This window comes from Pocillopora verrucosa, chromosome 9, assembly GCF_036669915.1.
Source record: "Pocillopora verrucosa isolate sample1 chromosome 9, ASM3666991v2, whole genome shotgun sequence".
Taxonomy (NCBI): Eukaryota; Metazoa; Cnidaria; class Anthozoa; order Scleractinia; family Pocilloporidae; genus Pocillopora; species Pocillopora verrucosa.
This window is the reverse complement of record NC_089320.1, coordinates 7,990,028-8,008,423: the sequence shown is the minus strand read 5'-3', so window position 1 is coordinate 8,008,423 and position 18,396 is coordinate 7,990,028. Positions and strand designations below refer to the sequence as shown.

Genomic DNA, 18,396 nt, shown 5'->3' with positions numbered 1-18,396 from the left:
GAATAGTGAGATCTGGTAATGCCATTGCAAATGCATTACTATTTTTTTTAATTTCCCAGGAGCGTCCTGTGAAGATGGCTGGTTTGAAGTGGAAAAGTCGTGCTTTAAAGTATTTGCTGGCGATGCTTCAGTGGACTGGCAAACAGCCCGTCAAAATTGTCAAGAACAATCAAGTGACTTAGCCATTGTGGATACCGAGATAAAAAGAAAAGCGATGGACACGCGCATTGACAAAAAAGATCAACATCTGCCAAATGTTGATATTCAGGTCTTTATAGGAATACTAAGGCTCGGTTTGTGGCAGTGGCTTGGAGATGGACACATCTCAGCAGATAGCTGGCACCAAGGATATCCTCTTCGTTCTCCAACTCAACATTGTGGGTTTTTGCAAAAGCGTTCGCAGTGGAAACTTCTTCAAAGCCAGTGCAATTTCCAAAGAAGCTATCTGTGTGAAACAGAGGAGAGTACGTATATCAATATCATCATTTTACTATAATCTTGTCACCATGGTAAACAATTGATTGTAAATTCCCCCCTCATTTTACGCTCATTTCTTTATTTTAACGCTTGAAATGGCAAAAGTCGCCATCAAACAAAACAAAGAGCTTGGATCCTTGTCTTTTTTGTTTATGTTTATTTACTTTGTTATTGGTCGTTTTTTTTTGGGAACATTAGCTTACAAATTTCTGATATGTTGGGTAACTTTCGCCATTTTTTTTTCCAATTTAGGGAATTATATTGCTAGGCGACCAACAGGCAAGTCGTTGCACGCGGATCTCATCGGAACGTCTGCCCAAGTGGTTGATGGAAATATCGCTTCTTGCTTTACGATGAAACGAATAATAGTATGTAATATTATTCATATTTGATTGTTTGATTTCTAATTCGCTTTACTATAGTACGCTCCAGAATTAACTCAAAATTAGTTTTAATTTGAACCAAACGAGACTTAACTGATATTCTTCTTTAGTCCAACGACGAACCTCTTTGGTGGAGTGTTACTCTGGAAAGAAAGGCATTTGTTTACAAAATGTTGGTGTTAAACAGGCCAGACTGTTGTTTAGAACAATTTCCTAACCTACATGTTACATTAAGAAACCGCAAGGAATTTGTTTTAGCAAACTGCGACGTTTATGATTGGAGGACAGAGTATAAGAGATTGATGATGTGCGAACCGTCTATTGAGGCTACGAGTGTAACCATATCGGCTCATGATGTCGCCAGTTTAACTCTCTGTGAGGTTTTGGTCACTGCGACGGGTAAGGTGTTTTTCTACTCTTTTGGAAGTAAAGAGTTAGAATTAAGAGAAGAAAAGTCCGAATATACTATGCTGCTCTACCTTTCCGAGAAAACCCACTTAGGATAGTCATCTGTATCATTTTTCTCGCTGTTATATTGTTGTGTACAGGGCATTTCCTTTGAAATTCTTTCTGGCCGTTTCCATCTATGAGTTATGGCATTCAGTTAGAGTTTTTAAGTCTCATAAAGAAAATGGGTGAGCAGAACTTTGCATGCTTTTAGATTTTGATAATTTTTAATTGGAACAGGGTTAAGAAATTATTTTTACAATTTTGGCTCCTTTTTTTTACAGGCTATGAGGTAACTGCCCATGGCGTTCGTCAAGAACTTTGGTATCAGATACCTTCTACAGCAGTAGAAAATTTGTTAGATGACGAGAGGTTTCCGAAAAGTCCAGATGCTGTCAGGATTCTTCAAAATTTGGATGCGGGGAGCAATTTTCACTACAATTACGGACAACGCCTTGCAACATACCTTCAGGTTTGCTGAGAACAATGTTTCAAATTTGTAATGGGAAATGAATAATGTTGAAAGAATTCCCATCATTTTGAAAGCTACAAAAAAACTTAATAATCCCTGCAAAAATTCAATTTAGAGATAAATGAGAGAGTACGTTTAAGTACCATCGATTGACGTCTTAATCATAGTGCATTTCGCCTTCGCATTTGTAAGTATGGGTGTATGTATGTATGTGTGTATATATTTGCGATATGTAGACAGGCTGGCCCTGTTAAGCTTTGAGCTGGCTTAAATGGGGAGCTGTAAAAGCAATGACAAGGCCAGAACACGGTACCGCTACGTTCCCTACTCTTTGCAGGAAGTGGGTGGGTTCTTTAATGTCCCCTAATAGCCTGTACAGAAAAAATGCAGGAGACAGGCCCACAATTTATCGTCCTTATATGAGAATACTAAACATTTGCAGATGTCATAGGAAAGGCAACAAGTTATTCTGCAGATGTCAAAGAAAAGGCCTCAGTTGTTTAAAGACTATTGCGGTATAATTTAAGCGGTGTTCTCCAAGAAACCCAACCAACTACTGTATTAAAACAAATTGTAATATTATTACTAAGGAGCGACTCCTAATGGCGGTACAGTGATTATCCTCGATAAACTTATTTAAGCCCACCGCTGCCTATATCTAAGCTCATCTCTAACACATACTCACCGCTGTCTCCAAAGTTCCCTGAAATGAACAATCTTCTACAACTAATTCTTTCTCGGTATAGCTTTCTAACCGTGTTAGTCACTCCCGACAACAACAAAAACTGCTATTACTACACGACTGAGTCCTTACATGCATTTACAAAGTATTCTAGAAATTTCTAGATATTTATCTTACAGTTATTATCCCAAACAAGTGTTAGTCTAGTCTGGGGTTTGAACTTTGGACCTCCCTCGCGGCAGTCCGGCGCTCTACACTGTGGTCCACTAGAAAACATTTCATGCGTAAACAATTTTCTCAAAAGGTTCCAGAAAATGGAAATTACACATTTTACGTTGCATGTGACGATGCTTGTCAGCTATGGCTTCACATGCCCCAAGTGAACAACTTGGTGGATGAAAACGATGAAGAAACAGGCAAGAAGCGTTTGGCTGAATTAAAGTCGGGCTACTGGACGGATTATAATCAGTGGAATAAGTAAGAACTATTTCTTTGATTTAGTATTTATACACGGTTGTGAGTGGAACGTTACATTGCTTCTTAAGCAAGGGATCTAATTAATATTTGTTCGTTTGTTTGTTCTTCACACTTGGATTGAGGAATCGATGAAATTAGAACCATCTTCAACATTCTTCACGATGAACTTTGTAAATTGAAATTAGTATTCTATTTTTTATGACTTGCAGTTTTAGTTCTCAGGAATTTTTTTTTATTGTATCCAGGTACCCTTCATCGCAGACTTCTGAAGAAATTTGGTTGAGTAAATGCCACTTCTATTTCATTGAAACACTCATGAAACAAGGAGTTGGGAAAGACTGTTTGTCAGTGGGAATGAAGTTACCAAACGGCACTTACGAGCGTCCCATTCAAAATGCACACTTGTTCTGGGTTCGGCCTGGTAAACTGGATAGACTAATGAATACACTACTGGTTATTAAAGTGGTTTATTTATAGTATTAATTTTACTTAGTCAAACATGAAAGTAATCACAGCTCCTTTTTTATGAAGATTGTGCTCTGACTACTAAACTGTCTTTGAGTCAAGCTTCGAGTAATGTTATTAGCAGTTTTTATGAACTACTTTGCTGTCGTGGGAGCGTTCAGGAGAAGCAGATGAAGCAAATTAAGGAAGATGATTTTTCATCTCTTTATTTCCCGCTTGGTTTATTATTGCTGAGTATGAATTGGCGGGGTTTTCGTTTTAGGAGTGACTTATGTAGACTTTGAGATGGATTTCCTTCCTAAAGTTATCAGGACTGGTCAAGAGTTTTCCATCCAGGGTAAGTTTAAATTATTACAATCCTCCCCTCCCCTACCCCCCCCCCCCCCAACATAAACAAATGGTTTCACCCAGATAAAAGGATTTGCATCAAAGGTGGAGACATAGTCAATTGTGTCATCTGTACATGGAAGGAAGTATCAAGTTAGGTAACCCCGGTAGCAGATTTCAATAGAGAAATATGGCGACAAATATGCAGCCTGTTGAGACTAAAGCAAGGAAAAATTGTACTGATGTCAGAATAGACCTAAACACATCATAACAAAATAAATCGTATCATTGCGTTAAAATATTTGAAGATACTTTAATGGATATTTTAAGTCAACTTTTATTTTTACCTTGGTACAGCTACTTACAAACACTGTTGTCGTGGATTACTTTGCCCAATGTGTCCTATTCAACTTTACTTTGAATTTGCTGGGAAAACAAGTCTCGTTGACAGCAGCTTGAAAGTGGATTGTCAAGAAAAATATTTCAATACCACACTCGAAACTGTGCTTCAAGAGGGAATCTATTTCTTAAACGTAAGTCAGGATCAGTGTTTCATATTTCGGTGAAAGATCTAACTTACCATGCTTTTTTTAAATCAAGGCAAGACAAGGGAGAGCCGTAAAAGCTAAGATGATTCCTGCAATGTGATTGGCTACCTAGGCTAAGTATTCAGGCCAGAATTGTAGGCTGGAGGTCAAGCTGACCATTATCACATCGTTTGGTGACACGCTTAATTAGGAAAAAAACCTGCGTTCATGATGAGCAATGAGTTCCAAACTGAACAGTAGAATAGCCATCTTAGCTTATCTTGAAATTCCTGATCGACCTTTCTTCTGTTTAGCAGGTAATTTAGTGTTAACAACTGGGTTGAAAACGTAAATTAGCCACCGTAAAGGGTAAAAAAGCTGACGTTTCGAGCGTTAGCCCTTCGTCAGAGCGATTAGAGGAATTGTGGGTTGTGTGTGGATTTATATGTAGGAAGTGGAGCTACGCCATTGGTGGGAATGTGGTGACGAGAAAACAGGAATAAATTAGTTGAATGAAAAGCGCTCGTTGATTCCGTGGGGAATAAGGGTGCCGATTTGGAATATAAATTTTTGTTCTAGTGTTTTACGGCTTTCCGAACTGCCTAGATGTAAGGAAAGGCCGCAAACTGCCATATGCTGTTTAGAATGATAAGGAAGATTAAAGTGTCTAGCGACTGGTTTGGATGCGTCCTTGTCATTTCTTTCCACATCGCGAAGGTGTTCTCGGAATCGGTCACCCAGTCGTCTTCCTGTTTCGCCGATGTATAACTTATTGCAATAAGTGCAAGTTATGCAGTAAATAACATTGGCGGAGGTACACGTAAAGTGATCAATGATCTTAATGGATCTTTTGGGTCCCGATATTTTCTCTACGTTATGAATGAAAGGACAAGTTTTGCATCGTGAGCGAGCGCATTTAAAAGTTCCAGATTGGTCATAGGTTTGAAATGAACTCCTGACTAAAAAGTTGCCTATGTTTTTGTCGCGTTTGAATGAAATAAGTGGGGGTTGCGAAAAGATAGTGCCAGTCTCTGAATCGTTTTGGAGTAATTTAAAATTTTTAAGAATGATAGATTTAACTGCGTGGTTGTGAGGGTGAAATGTAAGAGTAAATGGAATGCGGTCAGTGTTCTCCTTCTCGGCCGTTTGTAGTGCTGCCTGTCGATCGATTAGTTGGGCACGGTGGTAGCCCGCTTGAACGGCAGAAACAGGATAGCCGCGTTTATCGAAAAACTGGCACATTGCCTCTGATTTTTCGGAAAAATCAGAGTCGTCACTACATAAACGACGAAGTCTGAGAAACTGTGAAAAAGGTATGGAGTTCTTGACGTGTGATGGATGTGAGGATGAATACAACAAGTAACTATGTGAATCTGTAGGTTTGTAGTAAACACTAGTACATAAGCCGTTGTCTTCAATTGAAATTTTGATGTCTAGAAAAGCCAAAGAAGTGTCGGAAATTTGCCAGGTATATTTAAGAGCCGGATGAAAGGAATTGACGGCGGTTATAAATTGAGTGAGCTCCTCCTTGGTAGAGGAGGTAGCGCCGATGCAATCGTCAATGTAGCGGCCGTAGAGTTGAGGTTTTGGGCCGTGGTATTGGCTAAAAAATTGGTGTTCAATAAAGCCTACAAAAAGATTGGCGTAGCTGGGTCCCATTTTAGTACCCATGGCCACGCCATTAGTTTGTTTGTAGTAGTTACCACCGAATGAAAAACAATTGAGTGTGAGTACTAGTTCGGCCAGACGGAGCAGTGTTTCAGAGCTAGGTTCTTTAACAGTGCGTAGATCAAAAAAATGTTTGAGGGCCCGGAGACCTTCGTCATTGGGAATGACAGTGTAAAGAGATGTTATATCCATGGTGAAAATAAGTTTGTTTTGGTCGAGGAAACTAAAGTCACGAAAAATTTCAAGTGCGTGTTGGCTGTCCTTAATGTAAGACGGTAGAGTTTTGACGATAGGTGCCATAATTTTGTCTAAATAGCTGGAAATAAGTTCAGTGGGACAACTGCAGGCATAAACGATGGGTCGACCTGGGTTGTTAGGTTTGTGGATTTTAGGTAAAAAGTAAATACATGAAGTTCTAGGAGTAGTAATGATGAGATTTTTAGCAGTGGCCGGCAATTCTTGTTTAGCTATAAGATCGTTAATCGTATTTTTGACAATGTTTTGGTTAATTACAGTGAGGTCTTTGTCGACTTTGGCATAAAAGGAGGTGTCAGAAAGTTGCCGCAAGGCTTCTTTTTGATAGAGGTCGGCCCGCCAAACAACAACTGCGCCGCCTTTGTCGACATGGGCAACTTTTTAGTCAGGAGTTCATTTCAAACCTATGACCAATCTGGAACTTTTAAATGCGCTCGCTCACGATGCAAAACTTGTCCTTTCATTCATAACGTAGAGAAAATATCGGGACCCAAAAGATCCATTAAGATCATTGATCACTTTACGTGTACCTCCGCCAATGTTATTTACTGCATAACTTGCACTTATTGCAATAAGTTATACATCGGCGAAACAGGAAGACGACTGGGTGACCGATTCCGAGAACACCTTCGCGATGTGGAAAGAAATGACAAGGACGCATCCAAACCAGTCGCTAGACACTTTAATCTTCCTTATCATTCTAAACAGCATATGGCAGTTTGCGGCCTTTCCTTACATCTAGGCAGTTCGGAAAGCCGTAAAACACTAGAACAAAAATTTATATTCCAAATCGGCACCCTTATTCCCCACGGAATCAACGAGCGCTTTTCATTCAACTAATTTATTCCTGTTTTCTCGTCACTGCATTCCCACCAATGGCGTAGCTCCACTTCCTACATATAAATCCACACACAACCCACAATTCCTCTAATCGCTCTGACGAAGGGCTAACGCTCGAAACGTCAGCTTTTTTACCCTTTACGGTGGCTAATTTACGTTTTCAACCCAGTTGTTAACACTAAATTACCTGCTATACTCTCCCACCGACGCAGCACCACAGTTTCTTTAGAAACTTACCCCTTTATTCTTTCTTCTGTTTAGATTCGTGTTTTCTCTTTGCTTCGGTATCATAAATGAACTCGGGTACAAATCAGGCGTCTATGTGAAGTTCGATGAAAAGTACACATTGTTGTTCAATTGGATACTACTTCATCGATCGTTAGAATAAATGAATTGATGTTTGAAAATATTAGCCTTTGGGAACTATGAGCTTCATTACCTAGCCTCTCCTTACCAGACAATTTAAAAAGGTTACTGAAAATAGTGCGCGTGGGACATTAATTTGGCCGTGTAAACCTTTTTTTTCACCTGGAAAGTAGGTTCGCATTTTGTTAGATATCTATTCTTCATGTGAAATCTAACGAGGAATTTTCCTCTAATATGACTTCAATTCCCAAAGTATTTACCGGCTCATAGTTGAGTACCTTACTATGTGGGAATACAAAGCCATAACATCCTTTTAGGAACCGTTTGAGGCTTTTTTAAACACTTCAATTTCTTTTAATTTCATAATCTTTCCCTCAGATTTCATATAGATTGGAGGAAGAGATATCACATTTAACTGAAATAAATAGGCAAATCGGCGAGGTGCATATTAAAGGTAACACAAGTTTCAACAACTAAAAAACAATATTCCTTGCCTTTTTCTTCTTGCCTTTCTTACTCTCTCAGTTCGTTCCTTTTTTACATCTTTTTTTTCTTGAATGCCTAATAATGTGGTTTCCCTGGTTTTTGCTTATTTCTTTTCGGCTTCGTCAATTTGTTCATTCATTTAACCAGGGTTCTTCTTTTAATGATTTATGTTTGAGATCGTTCACGTATCTTTAACCACACTGATCGTTTCTGGATTTATATGTGAATTTTCCTGACCTTAAATGTGTTATTGCTTCCATTGCTGGTATTAGTTTTGAAATAGTAACCATAGTAATGATATTACAGCAATGAAAATAACGATAACAATGATAATAATAATAACAGTAATAACAATAATAATTTTGATAATTATAACAATTATATATAGTTAATAAGGATGATTATCAGTTTTATCTTTTTCTCCTCTGAAACTTCTTCTCTTTAATGACGATATCACATCCTTCAAATAAAATAATAAAATTGTTTCGTCCTACGGATAGCTTTGGAAATCAATGGTTGCAGATTCACTTCTGACTTGTGTTCTTGGATAAATATCGATCAAGGATGGAAACTTGCGATTGAGTCAGGTAAAAAAGAGATAGAGTGACGCTCAGCGACGTACAGCCACTTTTTGGTGGGAATTTTGTTGTAGTCTTTATAGGTATTAGGCTATTTGATACCTAATCTTGACTTTGCATTCAATTTCTTCTTCTAAGATACGTAATAATTCAATGAGCACTACAAAGTGCTATTGTTTTCTTCGAGATATGTGATAGTTTTATGAGCACTATGAAGTGCAATTATTTCCTTAACTATTTTGATACATTCCCACTTTTCTCAATATCTACAGGGATCCTTGTTCACGAAAGCAACAGACCGGCTGTTCTTGAGAGTCCCTGGATAATCACCAATTCTATGAGCCAGAAACTTGGGTTATGTTTAACCCTCTCTTACTTTCTTCCGACTAATTATGGATCTATTAGTATTATCCTGATAGCGAAGGCAAATTCGTCAATTTGGAGTCTCACTGGGTACCAGGGTAGTGCCTGGCTCAATGGAAAAGTATCAATAATGACAGACGAGAATTTTAAGGTATAACATTTTAAAGCTTACCAAGTTACTTTTGCATGTAAATCCACCAGACGCGTGAAAACAACACTCTTTTAGCGCCTTTTACTACAAAAACTGATTGAAGTATGAACGTTTACTTCAGGGTGTAATTAAGGTGCAATTGAACAACGGCAACCATTAAAACAACAAGTTATCAAGTTTTTTATCAAGCTGTTGAATAAAGCAACTTTTTGTTACCTGCAGGTAAGAATAGTTGCTGAGGGGAAACAATCATCAAGTCAGCACAGAACAGCTGTTGATAATATAACAATCTCTACCAAAACATGTGAGCGATCTCCACCTCATAGTTCACCAGGTACGGAAAACTGGTTATCTGCTAATATTCTAGTTGTGCCAAGTGGACTCTCAGTGTGTGACCCAAAAATTTATACCTTTTAATTGGTTTTACACATGGAAAAAAATTTTAAAAAATTCATTTCGTTTGAAAAATTGACTCAACTTAAAACTAAAACTTTATTTTTAATCAATCATTAGAGAAACGTAAATTGAGGCAAATAATCATTCCTTTTGTGTATTGTGCTCGTTAACAGACTTCACTTGTAAAGCTAACAGCTTCCAGTGTGACAACGGACAATGTATTCACAAAGAATTGGTTTGCGATGGTGACTCTGCCTGCGTGGACGACTCAGATGAAAAAAATTGTAACTGCCTTACTACTCAGTTTATTTGTCCAACTGGAGAATGTCTCGACGAGAATGACTTGTGTGATTCAAAGCAGGGCTGCAAGGACAAATCTGACGAATCCAGATGTGGTAGGCTACTTTTGAAATGCATTGTTCTCGTGGAGTGTGTATTTAAGGTATACAAGTTTTGACGCGCTTCGTGCCCTATCTATTATCAATTCTTGTTGGGTTTGTGCAATAAATTGTATGTTCACGACTTTGTGTGTACTAATGTGCCACGACATATGTTGGCTGTAAATGTATTCTATGAACTTACTAAAGAAACGGCTGAAAGGCTCTTCTTTCAAACCAAGCATTCTAAAAATGGGAAAAGGAGCAAACATATTTAGAATATTTTCCTTTTTATTGTTATTGTTATTATTATTATTATTATTATTATTATTACTATTACTATTATTATTATTATCACTTTTTAACAGAATTTTGTTTTGCAGAAGGAAGCAGCTGTCCCCAAAATAGATTCTCCTGCGCTGGTGGTGAATGCCTTCCATGGTCTTTAACATGTGATTTTAAAAGAAACTGTGAGGATGGTACGGATGAGCCATCTATATGTGGTTAGTGTTTCCTTTAATGCACTTTCAGGTTTGCTCAAAGAACTGTGGATGATGTTGGTTTGTCTATTGCACCTGGTGTCATATGGATCATCATGATTCATTGGAAAGAAAGTAATTTCAAATAATTTCACACACTTAGTTATGTCTAATGGTTATGAAACTACGCTACTTTTCTGTTTTCACGTTTCAGGTTATTCAAACTGCTCACTTTTAGATTTAGGATGTGCAAAACCTAACTACACGCACGTTACATCTCCGCATGCATGTAGTGGGAACAGAGGTAAGATGCCTGGATTTTCCAATAGGGATGGCCACAACCAACTTCATTGTACAAGTTAATATTCTAACTTGAGCCACGGCTTTAAGCAACTGTTGAGTGCAAATTTTTTAGCTACTCGTGCTCATCGATAGAAATCAATTGCACCTGTTTAACTCTACCAGCAACGCCAGGCTATTACCAGAAAAAAAAATAAAACAAAATGTCAAATAAACTCAAACGATTTGAAAGCTGTGATATTGCCGATCAAAGAGGGGTTGGGGGAAACTCCACTTTCTGTCTGATCAATTCATACTCTGCTTATCTTGAAACCGATATAGTCTTTACATATCAAGACCACAACGACTCGTTCCTCCATTTTAAATTCCTATAACAGTTGTATGAGGCCAGAAAGCCCACCGTTAAGGCAACCACTGGTACAAAGCTTAATCCCTGTAGCCAACAAAATTTTCCCCTATTTGCTCATCTTTTTTTTTTCTATCTTTTGCTATATAATATATTACATATATTATAATATATCGATTTATAATGTCTTATGTAGCTAAGTGCGACTTCCAGGATGGCCTTTGTGGATTGACAGAAGATTCCAAAGTTCGATGGAGCATTGGCTCAGGTTCAACACCCACAAAGGATACTGGACCGGACTATGACCATAGCACATATGGACCTGCAGGTGGGTGCTGCCGAGAGGACAGTTAGCTGTGTAAGTAAGTTAGTAAGTATGTAAGTAAGAATCACCTTAAAATTTAGGTCAAGAGGAAAATGTCCTTATCAATCGCGATTTCGCAAAACTTTTGACAATAAAAATGAACGGTAAAACATGACTTTTTGATCAAACTTCGGTCATTTTCAAGTAAATGTCACGATGAATATACATATGCTTGTAAGAAGTACAAAATTTTTTTGGAAATGTAAACAAACGATAAGAACATGCAGAGAGAAAAAATAATTAGAAGCTAATTAAAAACTAAATTAAAAATAAAAACTGACGAATTGAGTCCGACAGCACATTGAGAGCAGGTCTCAGTTCTTAAATAAAAACATTTCATAAAGCAGGCAGTCCAATTTTTTCGTACACTTCTTTAAAAAACTAAAATTCTTTGTAAGATCCCTTAGGGCCAAAGAATGCTTGTCGCCAAAATGCTTGCCAATCAATGAAGTCGCGTTTCTGTGTTCTTGAACACGTTGGTGCTGATGGCGGCTTTAAAAACCCACATAACCTGCATCACACAGGTCACACTTAAATTTGTAAATAAGCAACCTTGCGTGACATACCCATTCAACGCTAACGTTACCAATGGTAACCAAAGGGTATGGACCAATGAAGGATCCCCAGTGTAACAACATTACTTCGCATTTTGAAGAGTTTTGTCGTTAGCGAGTTAGTCATGCACATTTTGTGAAGCTCGTCAAGCGCGTTGTTTGTCGGTAAAATGCTTCTTCAACGGTTAAGTAAACTGTCGTATGTCATTGGTGCACAAGCCAAACAAACATAGACCTAACACTGATCCTTGTGGGAAGCCGCAAATCATAAGTAGCTCTTCCGACTGAGGGGAGTTCACAACCGTTACCTGTGCCCGGTGATTCAGATGACATGTAAGCCAAGAAAGAAGATTGCCCCCGATTCCAAATTTGATCTTCAGTTTATGTAACAGGGTATTATGAGAAAAGGCGCTGTCCACTAGATTATTATCAACAGCTTGTATCCAACTTTCTTTAAGTCTTGGGCATAAGAAAGGGTTTCTTGAAATTTCTGTTCCCACCGCAAGGATATTTAACAGTCTTTCCTTCATCCATGGTTTGGATGAATATCTCCTGACTTTAAAGGCAGTTGAAACGAGTCAACAGCCCCTGTGTTTTGTCGGAGTTTTAGTATCGTAAACGTCCTTCGCCGCGTGTACTTTGAAGAAAGAAAAAACGATAAAGTATCATCCGTCTAATTGAAATTCGGGCCTCACTATCACTTGCTTTTGAAAATCAAAAGGTTGTCTCGTTGATGCGAAACCAAAACCAAGCATAGAACCAGAATAAAAGATCAAAGACAAGTCCAAATAGACTTAACATTTACGAAGCAGAACATCATACGCATCGCGGCCATCACACAAATGATCACCCTCTAAGTTACTTTATAGTTCATTCATTTGAATTCCATTTACTTTTTCACAGGAAGGTTCATTTATCTTGAGGCATCAGACTATGGTGCTGGTGACGCCGCCGTCTTGACTAGTTATGCAATCGGTGCTGGCATAGCAACATGTGTGCAGTTTTGGTATCATATGAAAGGAAAAGACGTGGGCAGTTTAAATGTAGTGATCCTGAAGAATGACTCAAGGATAATAGTATGGAGTCAAACTGGCCAGCAAGGTGCTGATTGGCTCTTTGGTCAAGTTGGATACAAAGACGTTTTTAACAGCTACAAGGTCTGAGTTTCGCTATTACTGTTCACAGTTTCAAAGGGAATCTCAGTCATTTGTTCCTTTTGTTCGTCCGTCATAATGTTTTCTTTGGAATACAAATTCACACCAATGAACTAGTTCTACTATATACCAACTTTAACAACGATGGGTCCAACAATCGATAACGATTGCATGTATAATTTTTATTATTCAAATCCTGAAAAATGCTTTAAAAATTATCTCTCCTGTAGATTATGATAGAGGGTGTTCGTGGAAATGGTGTTCATGGAGATATTGCTTTAGATGATCTTCTCATCCTGGATGGAGAAAATTGTCAAACCGTATATGGAAATGGTTAGCTTTCTATTTCATCCCATGTTTCTTAAACTGAGAAAGATATAATTCGTTAAAAATACATTTAATGATTTGCAACGGCGGTACTTATGCTAAGTATTCTGTTTAAATCAAATCATCTAGGATAAACGCAACGACTTACTTACAAATAGGATTGTGACCGAGTGTAAGGTTTTGGTTTTAAGTCATGCTCCACATGTACCATATAGTATCTCCTGAATCAATTAAATTTTGCTCGTCAAAATAGAACAGTTTTATAAGATTTATAAGATTTAAGGCTAAGAAATGTATCTCTCTTCTTCTGCTCAAGAAAACCCCGGATGTCTATTTGAGCAAGGTCATTGCAATTGGAAGCCCAGAGGAACATGGCTGATGAGCAAGTTTTCCCCTTTGAGATTCTTCTTAAGGGATTGGGAAGGCACAAGTGGTAGGTCAATAGTTTTAAGTCATATCAATAAATAAGAATTGAAAGATTTCAAAGAATGCAAGAACAATATTTTGCTCCTATTCTTTAAAGGCGGTTTTACTTATGACAAAGGATGTTCAAGTCTGGCTAACGGAGGGGCAGGATGTTACGGAAGTTTAACAAGCCCACATATCTCCGCTAGAGCGGGTTGGAAGTGTTTGCAGTTTTGGTATTACATAAGTAAAGGAAGACCTTCTTCTCTTCAAGTGACTTTAATTTCTAACGACGCACAAATGACTTTGTTGACTTCCACTAAGGCAGGAATCTGGACCTTTGCTCGTTTGCCCATCATTTCATCTTCAGATTCCTACCAAGTAAGTAAAGCAGATTTGAAGACACGCACTTGTAGAGAATGTAATTAATTTCTTATAATGCTTTTATAGCGTTTTTGTCCAAATTTTACTAACTACTAGTTAGACTTTGTCTTTTTGGTAATCTCAGTATTTTCAAGGAGCTTACCATGTGATTAAACAACAGCTATGAACTACCAGCCAGTCTTTCAGTCATACCAGGTATCAGATCCTGTCAGGCCAAGAGATGCTTTATTTACAACAAGCAGTTCGTATCTTTCACTTTGATGCAACTTTTCAAGGTTAAAGCTTCAAATTCAGCCTTGGTTACGTCTATTAGAGGTCTTAAACGTCATTTATTTTGGTTTAACAGGTTTCATTTCTAGGATTGAAGTCTTCAAAAATGATGACAATTGCCATAGACGATGTTGTATTTCAAACTGACAGTTGTGACATTATACCCTGGAAAGGTTTGTAGCACATTGCGACATTCTACATCTTAGCACGCCTTGGCCTGCATGATTTGTTTCAACATTCGTAAGTTGCTACAACAATATGGTTGAAGGATTTCTTCATTTGAAGTTTTGCTGAATTTAAATAATGCGTTTGATGTTTTTTCTATGAATGGGCTTTGGCGAACCACGCTGTCAATTTGCTAGTGGTGACTTTCCAAAGATACTTTTATAACTATTCAAATGTTTTAATTCGTGGTAGAGGTTATTCGTTTGCCGTTTTCACTCTTAAATTCAATTCTCTTGAACAGAAATCAATTTTTTATGAGAGATACATTTCTCTTCGGAGAAGAATTTATATGTTCAGATTCTTCGTCCCCAGAGGAGAATTATAATTCTGAGGAAAAGAAATGTGGTTCTTTAGGAAAGAACTGTGTGTCTTTTCTCACGGTTAAGAATTCTCATGAGAGTAAGCTTATCTATGTCTGATTCTTGCCATTAGAATACTAGTTTTTCCTGCGAAAATATCCATTTATGCAGAATCTCATATCTTAAGCAAGAATTACTGCTCTTCCCTCTAAGTTTTCGAGTCTTCTCCAAATAATTTTGTCCTTTACTCAGTTCTGAATATTATTTTTTAAATTGATCACAAAGACCCTCGTTCGTCTCCAGAAATTGACTGTGCTCTTTTAAAGAATCACATTCAAAAGGACTCCTGCAGAAAAAATATTTGAGCTCATCTGGAGACTTAATATTCTGTTGCGCTGAACTACATGCCTTTAATGGATTTTTTATTTATCGAAATGATGTTTTCCCACTAACACAGTTTATATCACTGAAAAGAATCTCATTTTATCTGGTTTTATTTTTTAACATACAGTTAACAAAACATCAAATTGACTTAGATATTCATAATGTTTACATTATCAATGAACAACTAGGTCAATATTTACTGTATCCCCAGATCATATACCAGATCCCAGATCATATATAAGGCCATTGATTGTTACAATCTTCAAAGTAGTTGTTGTACATCAATGGCTAGCGTGCCAATTGCAACCCTCAGTCCTACTTTTCTGTTCACAAACCTAATTGAAAGGGGAAGGGGTTGATTATGAATATAATTTGTTATGATTTATACGTTACTTTGTCCAAAAATTTAAAGGAAAAGTATGATTACGTCCAGAGAATTCCTGTCTTCCCTCTTTGACTTAAGTCTAAGTGTCTTTGAGCTGCGCAATCAGCCATTACAAATCAGTGTGCACTTTTTTGCTGTTTCCTGTAATGGTATGTAATGCGATGATTTATAATGCGATTTTATTCAAAACAATTATTAGTTTTATTTGAAAAACTGTTTTTCTGTCGCAGAGGAAAGTAAAGACTATGGAAAAAATCCTTTTAATACTGGTTATTTCTGGAAACTAGATGGCACTGATAAGGATGTAAGGTATCATGCATGCAAAGAAAAATATTATACTTCATTTTGTAGAGGGATTAAATTTTCCAAAAAAAAAAGGTTAGTTGCAATTGAGGCACACATATAACACATCTCAACATAACTCACCTTGAGTGAGAAAGTCACGCATTCTTCATGCGACAATGCATAATCTGTGTTCACTGGCCCCTGTAGTATTACGTTGATGGGCCACCTAGTTATCATTGTATCACGTTAAAATGCCAGCGATATAAAAGTTGTAGCTTAAAAGGGATAGAAATAATTTAAAATTATCAAGTTTTTTAATAACGAGATCTGTAGGCGTACGCTCGATTTGACTGATGCTTTCCTTCTTAGGCTACAAAGAACGGCTGCTTACAGAACTGAAGATGGAGTTACATCTCTGCACCTCGACGGCCAAGCTGGTTATGCAGAGATTCCAGCAATTAACATACGTAGAAGCAACTTTAGCATATCAGTCCGTTTTAACCTTCAAGACATCCAGTCGTTGCAACATATTTTATCTGATTGGTCAGCACCTTTCCAGTTCCGACTGTATGTATCTAACAGCCAGGTGCATGTTACTTTGCGACGAGGGGGAAATGTACAAGACTTGTTACTTATGTCTAGTTCCGGGTTTGTATATTACTTGGTTCATGTAGCTTCTCATTTGTTTTATCAATTTGCTCCTTTTTTTCTTTTCTTTAATTTACATGCTTATTATTCTGCTAAATTGTTCCTACTCTTTTTTTGGGGGGGAGGGGGGTGGTTGTGTTCCATTTCTATATACTTCAAGGAGAAAAGGAATCCTGGATGCTACTCCGAATTACCAAAAATTCGCAAAGCATCAAGCAGAGGATATTTAAACACTGTTAATTGAAACGAAATTGTTCTCTCACACTCTTCTGGCTCTATTTTTCTTTCAGTGCCACAACTGTAAATCGCTCCGAATGCTCTTAAATCTTATTGGTAAATTTTAAGTCTCATGCATCATTTATGGCCACTAAGCAGGAAATTTTAAAACAGTTGTTTAAATTACAGAAGCAATACTGAATTGGCTGATAAGCGCCTAAAAATGAATAGAACAATCCATAATGATAGACATAGTTAAAAAAGATTGCATATTCAGTTATTGATGAATTTCTGATTAATTTTTTCTGAAAGACATATCCGAAAAAATGAATGGATGCACTTGGTATTTACTTGGAACCGTCAAGACCTCAAAGGAAAACTTTATCTTGATGGACAAAGTTTTGGAGAAAGTACTTCCACTTATACAGGAGCGGATATTGATCTTAAGCTGACCACTCACACAGCATATGAAATTGGTCTGAAAAAAGACACAGGGGAAGTACTGCGTGGTTCATTAAGGGATTTGTCTGTGTTGTTACGCACACTGTCACCAGGGGAAGTTTTGAAATTGTACAGTAAGTTTTGTTTCCTATTTTTGTTTTGAAGCGTTAGCTCATTAACAGTGGAGCTTTGGCAGCTTAGAGTAAAGGGAGATTTAAGGTAGTTCTTGTGGAGCTTCTAAGACACTCACTTAAACTTTGTTTGTGACAGCAAATGCCAAATGAACATACCCAGGCCTTAGTACAATGAATTATCTTTATTTCAAGCATGTTTTGTTCTGGTTTACATTAACTGCGTGGAGCGTTATTTAACGTCGATAGCCAACAATAGAAATATCAAACTGAGGTGTTACCGCCCACCTTTACATGTTGAATTTAACTTTTCTTTTCACGTTACGTCAGTTTTTGAAACTGTCCAGCCCAAATTTCCCCTTAAACAACGAATAATGTTTTCAAATGTGTGTTTGAACTCTACTATATGGATAAACTTACAATATAGTATTCAAGTTTCACTGAACTCAAAATTAAAGTGTCAGTGTAAGAGAAAAAGACTCGTTAACCTGTGGGATAATAAGTGGCGTTTTCTAGAAAATAATATTCACGTAAATGTCGTATTTTGCCTTATCAATAAATCTCCGAAAGATAGCAAGTAAATCAAACGTGCTGATGAGAATGGTGATGATTTTTATGAATGGTGATGATTATTATGAATAGAACAATAGTGAGATAGATGTTCCTTTGACCTCTGTGTTACCCAGGACCAACAAGAGCTTTCTGTCCAGTACAAAGTACCATTGATGGATGCTGCAAATTCTCTTTTTCACACAACAACAAGCATCGCAATTCTTGCATGGGTACAGAGACCTTGGGGTGCCAAACCTCTTCAATCGACAATATTTCGAAGTGGAGCCAGTGTGCCTGTGAGTAAAGAAGCTAAAATAGTTTTCATGCACTTTGAAGACAATTACAATTTGAAGTATTTTATCATTCCTTCACACTTCTATCCATTTCTTCATTCTTCCATCGGCCCATCTATAGCTATCATTCAATCCACCAATCTAGCCATCGCCCATTTAGGTATTTTTAATTTTTCCTTTCTTCTCTTGCAATGTTTATTACCTTTAAGCTTTTTAT

The 18,396-nt window shown here is 37.4% G+C and overlaps 1 protein-coding gene across 1 annotated transcript in view; it reads left to right on the top strand.

Annotated features, from left to right (window-relative positions):
• Positions 1-18,396, top strand: part of LOC131784678 (uncharacterized) — a 34,115-nt gene that overhangs the window by 1,221 nt on the left and 14,498 nt on the right. Inside the window, exons 3-27 of the mRNA XM_066172199.1 lie at positions 60-464; positions 730-845; positions 971-1,259; positions 1,592-1,779; positions 2,766-2,938; positions 3,184-3,359; positions 3,666-3,740; positions 4,088-4,263; positions 7,765-7,840; positions 8,373-8,459; positions 8,723-8,964; positions 9,187-9,298; positions 9,534-9,755; positions 10,121-10,240; positions 10,431-10,520; positions 11,059-11,190; positions 12,684-12,937; positions 13,165-13,267; positions 13,578-13,694; positions 13,785-14,047; positions 14,397-14,493; positions 15,844-15,922; positions 16,268-16,546; positions 17,075-17,337; positions 18,021-18,182. Of these exons, the coding sequence (XP_066028296.1) occupies positions 60-464; positions 730-845; positions 971-1,259; positions 1,592-1,779; positions 2,766-2,938; positions 3,184-3,359; positions 3,666-3,740; positions 4,088-4,263; positions 7,765-7,840; positions 8,373-8,459; positions 8,723-8,964; positions 9,187-9,298; positions 9,534-9,755; positions 10,121-10,240; positions 10,431-10,520; positions 11,059-11,190; positions 12,684-12,937; positions 13,165-13,267; positions 13,578-13,694; positions 13,785-14,047; positions 14,397-14,493; positions 15,844-15,922; positions 16,268-16,546; positions 17,075-17,337; positions 18,021-18,182 (4,296 nt within the window). The remainder of the gene's footprint in view (positions 1-59; positions 465-729; positions 846-970; positions 1,260-1,591; positions 1,780-2,765; positions 2,939-3,183; positions 3,360-3,665; positions 3,741-4,087; positions 4,264-7,764; positions 7,841-8,372; positions 8,460-8,722; positions 8,965-9,186; positions 9,299-9,533; positions 9,756-10,120; positions 10,241-10,430; positions 10,521-11,058; positions 11,191-12,683; positions 12,938-13,164; positions 13,268-13,577; positions 13,695-13,784; positions 14,048-14,396; positions 14,494-15,843; positions 15,923-16,267; positions 16,547-17,074; positions 17,338-18,020; positions 18,183-18,396) is intronic.